This window comes from Populus nigra, chromosome 7, assembly GCF_951802175.1.
Source record: "Populus nigra chromosome 7, ddPopNigr1.1, whole genome shotgun sequence".
In the NCBI taxonomy this organism is placed as follows: Eukaryota; Viridiplantae; Streptophyta; class Magnoliopsida; order Malpighiales; family Salicaceae; genus Populus; species Populus nigra.
The window spans coordinates 12,095,606-12,107,648 of NC_084858.1; the positions used below are offsets into that span (position 1 = coordinate 12,095,606).

Here is a 12,043-nt window from a genome sequence, read left to right on the forward strand (position 1 = left end):
ATCCTTGAAACTGCTCGCGCTCTACGTTTTCAATCTCATTTACCCATTACTTTCTGGGGAGAATGTATTCTTACTGCCGTTCATATTATTAATCGTCTTCCTACTCTGTTGCTTCACAAAAAAACACCATTTGAGATTCTTTACAACAAACTTCCTGATTATTCTCGCATGCGAGTTTTCGGATGTGTTGCTTTTGCCACCATAGCCAATCCATCCTCAAAATTTTCTCCCCGTGCCACAAAATGCATTTTTCTTGGTTACCCTATGGGACAAAAGGCTTACAAACTTTATGATATTGCAACTCAGAAAATTTTCACCAATCGGGATGTGGTATTTCTTGAGGACACCTTTTATCATCCACCACAAGTCAATTCTCCAGCACACAATCCACCAGCCTTGCCTATTCCTTTTCCTATTATGTCTGACTCTTATTCCCATCTTCCTCCCTCATCAGTCATCATCGACCCCTTTGATCCCCCCATCTCCTCTTCACCTGCACCAACCGACTCCACACCTTCTCTTCCTGAGCCACCTTCCTCTACTCCATTAACTCCACCAGCTGCACAACAAACCCCTGTTCAGCCAGATGATCCTGTCCTTCCTGAACCTACTCTAGTTATTCCTGATCAGCCAATTCATCGTTCTCAACGCCCTCGAGAAGCCAACGTCCGCCTCAAGGATTATGTTTGCTCGTAGGTGATTCTGCCTCCACACCAATTGTTCTCAGCCTTGTCTGCATCTATACCAGGTACGAAGTATCCTCTCTGTCATTTTATTTCTTATCATCGGTATTCTCCATCACATCTCTGTTATATTGCTAATGTTAGTCGTGATGAGGAACCTCCTTCATATGAACTTGCTATGACTGATCCTAAGTGGCAGGAAGCTATGAATTCTGAGCTTCAAGCTCTCATTGACAATCAGACATGGAGCCTTGTTCCTTTGCCCCCTGGCAAACGCCCGATCAGTTGTAAATGGGTGTATCGCATCAAACGCAAGGCTGACGGGTCTGTTGAGCGCTATAAAGCTCGCCTTGTCGCTCGGGGTTTCACACAAACTGCTGGAATTGATTATCATGATACTTTTTCCCCCACTGCAAAAATGGTCACTGTCCGCTGCCTCCTTGCTATTGCTGCCATTCTGAACTGGCCTTTACATCAGCTAGACGTCAACAATGCTTTCTTAAATGGTGATTTATTGGAAGAAATATATATGTCTCCTCCTCCTGGTCTTCGGCGACAGGGGGAGAACATTGTGTGTTGCCTCCACAAATCACTATACGGCCTTAAGCAAGCGTCTCGACAGTGGTTCTCTAAGTTCACAGAAGCTGTTCTTGCTGCTGGTTTTTTTCAGTCAAAAGCCGACTATTCCTTGTTATCAAAAGAGACGGCACATGTCTTACTATCCTATTGATCTATATGGATGACATTTTGATAACCGGGAACAACATTGAATCCATCAAAGGTTTAAAGCAGTTCCTTCATACTCGTTTCCGCATCAAAGACCTTGGTGATTTGAAATTCTTCTTAGGCATTGAAATAGCCCGTTCCAAGAAAGGCATTTATATTTCCCAGCGCAAATATGCTTTGGAAATTATCAAAGACAGTGGATACTTGGGTGACAAACCAGTTGAGTTTCCTATGGAAGAATGCAGACTTTCAAATACAGGAGAATTGCTCAAAGATCCTTGTATATACCAACGTCTGGTTGGTCGATTAATTTACTTAACCATCACTAGACCTGATATCACATATTCAGTTCATATTCTCAGCCGATTCATGCATGAACCACGTCAACCTCACATGGCAGCTGCTCTTCGAGTTGTTCGTTATTTAAAATCAGCTCCCGGTCAAGGTTTGCTTCTTCATTCAAATAACTCATTACACTTAACGGCATTTTGTGACTCTGATTGGGTGGGTTGTCCTATCACTCGTCGCTCCACCACTGGGTATTGTGTATTCCTTGGAAAATCTTTAATTTCATGGAGAACAAAAAGGCAAAAGACAGTTTCTTTATCAAGTGCGGAAGCTGAATATAGAGCGATGGCAGGTACATGTTATGAGCTTACTTGGTTAAGACATTTATTAACAGATTTAGATATGCCAGTTTCAGATCCTGTCACTCTTCGTTGTGATAATCAAGCTGCTTTACACATTGCAAAAAATCTTGTGTTTCATGAGAGAACTCGGCATATTGAAATGGATTGCCACTTTATTCGGGACAAAATTTTATGAGGTGAAATTGCTACTCAATACGTGATTTCTTCACAACAATTAGCAGATGTGTTTACAAAAGCTTTGGGAGAGAAGTTCAAACAGCTCATGTGCAAGTTGGGAGTTATTGATATTCACTCTCCAACTTGAGGGGGAGTGTTGGAAATTATAGTGTTTTGATGTAAATAGGAAAGCTATATTTTGAGATAAGTAGGAAAGATACGTAAGAATATTTTGTATCAATCTGCATTACATTAGCTGTCATTCCTTATCAGTCTCTGATGTATAAGGGAACCCTAATGTATCTTGTATATATATTAAACTTAATCAATACAGAAAAGCATTCCGCTTGAATAGTTTTTTACTTATACTTATATCCCAGGATACTTAATTTCATCAAGGCGCATGTTGAGGCTTTGATATATGAGGCCTATATTGTTGAAGAGATCTCAACATTTATCTTGTACTATTTCAAGCCTCACTTGAGAACAAGAATCAAACTAGTTATTCTAAGGCATGATGATGGTGGGGAAGTGTCTTCGAGTGAGAACTTATCAATATTTTTCCATCCTGGACGACTCATACAAAAAAAAAAAAATACTGTGAGGAGAAGATATTTGATAAAAATAGAATTCAGATAAACACATAGTTATGTGCTATTTAACTGCGATGAACTGATATCTTTTATTTAATAAATATAATACTCCACATGTTGTTATTTTTTAACAATTTATCTCTTATACTATTATAAACTGATAGATTGATGAATTCCTAGTAGGCAACATCATCAATTTTTATTATCCAAAAATTCACTGCCGATTGAATCCCAAATCTTTCGATTACATGATGAACAATTTTTCACGTGGTTCAGAATACATGTAAGGACTATTTAATTATTCTTATATCCCAAGATACTTAAGTTCATTACACATTTCTTGTTAACTATGATAGAGATGTAATTCATGTACAGGTTATAAATTGGAAAGGAATACTATTGTTACTTTGAATTTACTAAGTTTGGGTCCTAAAAGATAGGAAGTGCTATAACAAGTATTTCATCAATGAACATATATTTCATACTAAAGAGTATGATGATGGTACAAAGATATATAACAATGAGGTTTATGTTAATAGATCAACTTCTAATTAATTTGAAGCTGACTACTATAGAAAATTAGAAGAAATTATTGAATTGCAATATTATAATAAAAAAATATAGTTTTTTTATTTAAATATTAATATTAGTATGATATCACTAATAGAAGAATCATAATAAATTCCCATCATGTATGATGTTGTGTAAAGTAGCAAAGTAAAAATGTTTTTTTGAAAAATAACGTAGTTGAAAACTTATATTAAAAATAGCACATTTTAAATAGTTGTAGTTGACACCTACAACAATAAAGAAAACTTAATTCAACCCTTTTATTTTATATCCTTTTAAGTAAAAAAATATCAATAAATGTAAAATAAAAAAAAAAGTATGAAGTTGATTACCTTATCACACAACATTTTTTTTTACTGTGATATTAAGATATTATGACTCTTGAAATTGTACAATTTTCTCTAATAAATTTTGGATTGTGATATTTTCAAAAAATAAAATAAAATTGGTATTATACTATTTTGGAAACAAACTCTCAAATGAGTTGAAGGCTAGTTCTTCAGATATTATATATATATATATATCTTTCATTGAACATCTTGCCAATTAAGTGTTTTTAAATAAACCAATTATGCTCGCTTGTTTTTCAAAATGATATCATGAAGGAAAAATAATAATAAAATAAAAATCACCCCATCTTAGTCAGCAGTAGTGGGTAAGAGTTACTGCTTCTGGTTGACGAAGGCAGTACTGGAGGCAAAGTCGAGTTCACGCGTGCTTGACTGGTTGCCGGTCTATATATATATATATATATATATATATATATATATATATATATATATATATATATATATAAATGTTTCATGTGCAGTGTAGACTAGAAAAGCTTTATTATTTTACCTTGTTCATTCGTATAAAGTGCATCAGCATCAGCTAATTTATTGGAAGCTTTTACCAGATTTTGCTAGAAATATTCAACTAATTGTCAAACTTGAATCCCTGTATTCAATCAAAGACAAACTGGGCAATGAGAAAAGACCATCAAGATGGATGGAGCGCCTCCTAATTGTGGGGTTTCAAGTTCAAAATCTTATTTCATGTCGACAAGGCATGCAGATTGTTTGCAACTAACATATATAAAAACCAGTAAGGTTTCACTTAGCTAACTAAAAATAATAATGGGTCGAGTATCTCTCGTGTAATGGATAATGCCAGTATATATATATATATATATATATATATATATATATATATATATACACACCTTGCCGGTCCATACCTAAACTCAAATTAAATGAAGATAGACAAAAGTCAAAACACAAAAAAGTCGAAGCCCACTGCCTCTATAGTTCCCCACAAACCAATATAAAGCTTATAGCGTAACAAATCTCACAAACCTCTAAACTAGAGCACGTCAGAAAAGCCTTATCTGGAAGAAAACAGCCTCAGCAGCTTCCACGAATTAACCAAAAAGAATGCTTCTTAGCCTGAATTAATCAAAGCTTCGAGCTACAACTATTGCATGCAACACTAGAAAACAAACCTAAGAGGGAGTTAACTAGATTAAGTCCAATAGATGTAGGACTCCATGGGAAGATGTTAATGCTAATTTGGAGAGACCCAATTGACTAGAGATATTAGGTTACAGTTTTGAGTACAATTCCATCCATTTATTCTTCGTAATTGTGTCTTCCTCTTATCCATGTGTGCTTGAATGGACAAGACTGTATGTGTGTGATGTGGTCTTGTGTAGTAAATATTGTTGAAATACTTTAGATCATCCATTTCAAAATCGACCCTCCGTTTCCTGTAAGAAGTCACACATTTAGGCAGTCTTGAACACATCAAGTTAGCTGGTAATCTATAAAAAATGTTGTATCCATTAGCTTGTCGACGTCTTCAAAAAGCAAACATATATTACAATCAAATCCAACATTCATTGAGATCTCTTCCAATTTGAGGTTACAATCGTGCAATTTATGGAATCTTGTCTAATCTTTAGTTGTAACTAATGACTCAAGTGATCCCATTTCTGAAAGAAATGAACAGTTTCTTTTAATAACCTTTATAAACTTGGCTCATGTTTTCAAAGATATGCATTGTGTGTGTTCGAAATTTGACCGAAATATTAAATTTAAAAAGAAAATTCAAATCATAATATAAATTAATATTGACAAAGAAACTGAAACAGGACGGTCTTTTTCTGTGGCCATCTTCTTCATCCTCTCATAGTTTTCAATTCATAAGCATTGTGCCTCCGATAAATTTCCTTCTTATTCCTTTAAGTTTTTTTTCTTATTGATCTTCAAGCCACAATTCCTTTTGATTTAGTCATCAAAACAAAAATAAAACGGTTTTTTAATGACATGCTGATTTTACATATGAAAATTTAAAATTATTAAAACAGATAAAATTAAAAAAATATAGATCAAATATGATATTGATAATAATTTGTAATCTTTTTTTTTTTTTTTTTTCATTTCAACCCTTGAATCTTGAGAAATGAGAAAGAAAGTCACAAAATAATTTGAGAAGATTGCTATTGGGGGACTGGATTTTAACCACAAAATACTTTGATATTTGTACTTATGCATTCGTATTTAAGAAAGAAACTTGATGGAGGTTGTTTCTATCTTGATTGATGCTATAAAAAAAAAAAAAGTAGATCTAGTTCAAGGTTCATGAGGTTTTAATCATGTTGTTTTGGTGAAAAAATGTAGGAATGTGGGTTTTTAGTGTAGAAATACTTGGAACCTGATTTTTGGTGTCCAACAGATGATAAACAAACTACACATAATCTGCTAATTAAGACGTGCGATATCATTTGCCAAAATAAAAAATAACACTTGGGCACGTCATCCCCCATTTAAGAAAAGAAGAAAAAGGGCGTGAACCTTGGTTTGCATGTGGGGGCAAACATGCATATTTGGACCATGCACACCTAATTCTTTAATTTGTTTTAGCATTTTATGATTGAATTCTTTTTAAATAAAATTATTTAAATAATTATACAATTATGCTATTATTTTTAAATAATATATATCAACGTCTTTCTTCGTAATATTAACAATTGTTTTCCAAATAATTATATATGAACCCAATAGCTATAGTTTTATAAATGCTGATAAAAATTACTATATTTTAAATTTGTGTTGTAAATTTCTTATATAATCATTCTCAATTTATTATAGATATATTTACAATACATTCACGTTAAAATCATCAATTTATTATTTTATTTTTATTTTTATTAAAACTTGCTTTTAAGATTATGATAAGTTTTTATTTAAAAAATAAAAACTCTAATAAAAAATTATCAGAAAGAAAAACGTATTAACAAGGGAAAGAGGTTTGGATCAAAGAGATAACATTTTTATTTTCATATAATTAAATATAGGAAAATTTTAAGAGCACTCCACTCCTTCATGACATCAAATATCTTTATTTTGGCAATTGCAGAGCTGGCTGTCACTGATCACATTGCATTGCATGAATTTCCAGCATGGTGTTTATTATTAGTTTAATTATTTGAATATAAGATAGACATTAGACATTAATTATATATATAACGAGGAAGTGAAAAGAAGAAAGATTGACATTATTATTTTATTTTATTTTTCAAGTTAAAGATTATGATCAACTTGAACACAAGACTTTGCCCCAGGTGAGTGCTTCCAGCAAACATTTTGCAAAAGATTCACCTTTGAGCTGGCTCCACTTTCACAAACTCAAAGCCGCCCCCCATGTGTTAAGGTCCCCATGACATTTTGTTTTGATGATCAAGTGCTTGTCTTTGCTGTTGTTTCTTTCGTTCTTTGTTTGCAAGATTTATATAAAAATTCTCCCTCCCTCGCTCTTCTTCCACTTAGCCCACATTAGGTGACCTAATGTTACGAAAAGGGGTGTACCCATGTGATCTGGTGCCATCTTGGCCACCTGAAAGATCAAATTTTAGCTCTTGTGGGGCATCAATGGGGCTGCCCTACTGCAAGAAACAACAACGGAAATTTGAGGAATGATGCCCCGATTGCACGTTGCCCCCTCGTGGGCATATCGTAATCTTCCTTGGTACGATTTGGGCTCGAATTGACAAGCACCAGACAGTTAGTGAGCCACAAACTCCATGAATTTTTGTGGGTATCAGAAGAGGGAAAAAACATACGCCCTTTGTTTACTTTGAGCTTCTTCTGGTTGCTTTGTCGAGTGGAAAAATTGGCGCACACAAGTATACATGAATGCAATTTCCTTGAGCACTGTTAGATTTGGTTCTCTACTTTCCCATTTTGGGGTGAAGTAGAGTGATCCAATTTGTTGGTTCCTTCCTCTAGTAACTTAGAAGGAAAAACAAGATACTGTTGTTAATTTTCTATATGAAATGCGAAGGTCTGCAGTACTCACTTCGACAAGTTGAGGAGATAAAGTAGTCTTAATTTCGAATCCTGCTCGTATCACATTGATTATAAAAAAAAGTAAGCAAATATGCAATTAATATCGAATCCCTTATGTTTATTTTTTTTATTGTGGCTGTTGATATTCTCTATCCAATATTTGCACACCTTTAGTTAAGTCAAAAGCATGCTGTTATCCACAAATTAGCAAGCATTTTGAGATATGAACCCTAATGGTTAAAAAAGAAATATACCCTAAAACCATCTGGGTCAACATTATCAGCTTTGTAATTCCTTATCTAAATGCATAAAGCTTTATGATTGTCTTGTGGCTAAAACCTTAGATAATCTCCGCAGGCTTTTCTCTTCATCAACATGGTTTACTTGGATGAAACATGAGAAAACTCTTACTGTATTCTTCTGTCTAAAAATCGAAAAACACCCTAGATCTAGTAAAGAAGCTTCTTTTTCAAAGACAATTTAAAATATAAGCTAGCTAACAATTTTCCCATCTAAGCTGTAGTTCAGCATGCTTCCACTCAAATGCTAGTAAATTATACATCTAGTTGCCTACAAACATTCTTCATCTGGTCAACGCCAGACTGCACACAGAGTATGTCGGTCAACTTAAATTAAAAAATACGAGGAAGATAATTTATAAATGAACAATAATTAAACAGAGTTAAGGATGTTTTTTTTTTTTGCCCATATTTTTTTAATGCATTATATATAGGCCGTAACATGAACCCCATTAATGAAATGATCACACGAATTAAGCAACAGCGAAGTCTATTCCGAGTAATGTTGTACTATTATTGAGTTTAATTATCATGCAGATCTGATATCGCAGAATACCATTCTTAATAATAATACTAATTAAATATTAATATCAGTATATCTTAAGTTCACTAGCATGTGTTAGATGCATCCTAGCTTACCTACTACTCACATGCTTCACAACAAGAGAATCAGGGCTAATAATAAGCTACCAAAAACACTCCAAATTTTGATTATGTAATTTCAAACCCAGGATTCTATGTTTGACTACTTGCAAGTTTCCAGTTCAATTTTCTCTGAAATCGGCAAAGACGGTGATATATTTAAATCATAGTTTTGTCATAATTTTTGGGGATTGTGTTACCAATTGAGCTATTGTGGTCAAATTGGCATGACCAAGGCATCTCTTTATTTGCTATAGCTAGGGCAGACCATTCTTTAGTAGCACTAATGTGGAAAATCTGTCTAGTGAAAGTGATACCCACTTCCATCGCTTGATCATATTGAATCTACACTACTTAGACAAATATGCATATAGAAATTCTGTCTAGAAATTGAAATTTTAAAAAATAAAAACTTTTGCTACATATGGATAGTTATATATCAAGGTTCAAGATCAAAACAACTCAATTATTGAAATTATGGACAAACCCACTTGGTAGTCTGTACACATGCCCTACGATTTTGGGTCAATGTGTTGGATTATCAGGCAGGTGGCTGCATTGCCCATTGCAAGACACTGTTCAGTGAAAGGGTAGTTCATATATTGTTAATCACTGCTTACTAATCCCCGTTTCATCGCGAAGTAGGTTGTTTTTTCATAATTTAAAAAAAATAATTTTTAAAAACTACTACTAACATGCAACATGCAACATGCAAGTGAGCTAATAGCTCAATTAATAATAATCAAGTAGTAAAAAGTTAACTAGATAAAATTGACATTATTAGTTCGAATCTTACCCCTTGCATTTTTCAACTCATATATAAGTGTACGATCAACTAGGAACCTTGAGTTGACAAGTTCTTCCTCATAGTTTAGTTCTTGGAAATGGTCATGTATAGGAGAATGTACATGATAAAAAAAAAAAAAAAAACATTACTAACATGTTTTAAAGAAGAAAAAAAATCTTGCGACTCGAGATATTGACATTAGTCAGTCCAATAAGATGGTTTAATTTAATTATATGGTAAAAAATAAATTATAGTAAATGTACGGAATATAAAGACGAAAAGTTATAATGATGACCTATAGAAAAAGAACAATTGCAAAGGATGAAATAAAAAACTTCGAGTCAATCCTAGTTAATATGACAAACTTATGACTTAGGCCATGAGACAAGGCCATTTTCATAGAAAGCAAATAAAAATTAATAAAAAAAACTCAATCTCTAATAAACACAATGCTGAAGATTGAACTCAAAAAATGGAATTAGTGTAAAAAAGATAAAAAAAAAGATCGATGTCACTTTGGGTTAACATCTCATATTCGTGATTTAGGTCATGAGACTAGGATCACCACATCGAAAAAACTTATAAAGCTCAATTCTTAATATTCTAATGTTGATGGATGAAATTTAAAAAAACAAAATGAATTTTAAAAAAACAATTAAAAATTTAGGACCAAATTTTGACATAAAAATAAAATGAAACAAAATTATGTAAAATCCCTGAGTCAATTTGAGTTAGTATGGCAAATCCGTAACACGGGTTGTGAGGTCAGATCATCCTAATAGAAAGCAAAATAAAAATAAATAAATAAATAAATAAAGAAGCTCCATCTCCAATAAACAAGGTTTTGAAGGATAAAATATTTGAAAAAAAATCAATGTAAAAAAAGATTAAAAAGAAAAGATTGATGGCAACTCAGGTTAACATTTCTTACTCGTGACTTGGATTATAAGACCGAGATCATTACATTGAAAAAATTCATAATGCTCAATTCTCAACCAATTTAATTTTGAATGTTGAAATTAAAAAATAAAATCAATTTAAAAAGAAAGGACCCGTAGAAAAAAAAAGCAATTAAAAAAATGAGAACCACATTCGACATAAAAATAAAATAATATTAAATAATGTAAAAGCCCTAAGTGAATCCTAGATTGGATGGAAAATTTATGACCTGGATCATAATACCAGGTTATCCTCATAGAAAGCAAACTGAGAAAAATAAGTAAGTTTAATTTTTAATAAACCAATATAGAAAGATAAAATTGAAAAAGGAAATTTTTTTATATTAATTTTTTAATTAATTTTTTTTCAAATTCATCCCTCATCATTTTATTTATTTTTATTTTCAGTTAGATTTAATCCTTATTCTTTTAATTACTCTTTTTTTTTTCTTTGGTTCCTTTTTGTAAACTAGTTTTCCTTTTTTTTTTTTATCATTCAACATTGGATTGATTTAGAATTGTGCTTCGGAATTTATTTTCAATGTGGTGATCCTAGTCTCATGGCAAAAATAAATAAGTTTAATTTTTAATAAGCCAATATAGAAAGATAAAATTGAAAAAGGAAATTAGTGTAAAATAATATTTTAAAAAAGAAGAAACAATGTCAATTTGGGTAAACATTTCATAACCATAACCTATGCCATGAGACTAGGATCACCACATTGAAAACAAATTCTGAAGCACAATTCTCAATCAATCCAATGTTGAATGATAAAAAAAAGAAAGGAAAACCAGTTTACAAAAAGGAACCAAAGCAAAAAAAAAGAGCAATTAAAAAAATAAGGACTAAATCTAACTGAAAATAAAAATAAATAAAATGATGAGGGATGAAATTGAAAAAAAATTAATATAAAAAAACTTTAATCAAAAGAATGAGGATCAAATTTGATATAAAAGTCAAATAAGATGAAATAATAAAGGATAAATTGAAAAACATTTGACTAAAAAAAGAATAAAAAACAAATAAAGAGCAATCAAAATAATAAAGATTACAAATAAAAAAAAACAAAATGGGAGGATAACTTTTAATTTTGGCTTGGCCAACGTGATTTTTGAGGAGAAAAGAGAGAAAATATAAGTGAAGAAAATTCAACCATTGACGAACCATCGTGCCACCCTATACGATGAGTCGTCACTCAATGCTTCAGACGACATAGTGATTGGTAGTTTTTTTTTCTCTCTCTAAGAGGTACCACACACATTGCCCTAAAAGTGTGGGTGTGTGTCATGCATGTACCGTCAATTTTTTTTAATAATATTTTATATTTTTTAAAATATCAAATTACCACTAAGTCTACTAGTTAATTGCTAGAAAAATTAGGATGAAATGAAAAAAAAATCTCTTGGACTAATTTATTTTAAAGGTAATTTAGTCATTTTATTTTTTAAATTTAAATGAAATTCTTAAAAAGTTAAATGAATTTTGCTTTTAAAGACTATTTAGTAACCTTTTCTTTTAAAGGCAAGTTAAATGAAAATGTAAGATGACTAAGATGCATTCAGTCAATTTATCAATGATTAATTTGTCTCATGGACTACATTAGCCATCAAATTAGGTTATTTGTTTTTTTAGAAGGGTAAAATGATTATTTCATTATATGAATCCATAGT

The 12,043-nt window shown here is 32.0% G+C and overlaps 1 protein-coding gene across 1 annotated transcript; it reads left to right on the forward strand.

Moving 5' to 3' along the window:
* The first annotated feature begins 1,418 nt into the window (after window positions 1–1,418).
* LOC133700052 (uncharacterized mitochondrial protein AtMg00810-like) lies at window positions 1,419–2,363 on the forward strand. The gene is made up of 2 exons (XM_062123617.1): window positions 1,419–2,049; window positions 2,236–2,363. The coding sequence occupies exons 1-2, from the start codon at window positions 1,419–1,421 to the stop codon at window positions 2,361–2,363; spliced, it is 759 nt and encodes a 252-aa protein (XP_061979601.1).
* The last annotated feature ends 9,680 nt before the right edge of the window (window positions 2,364–12,043 follow it).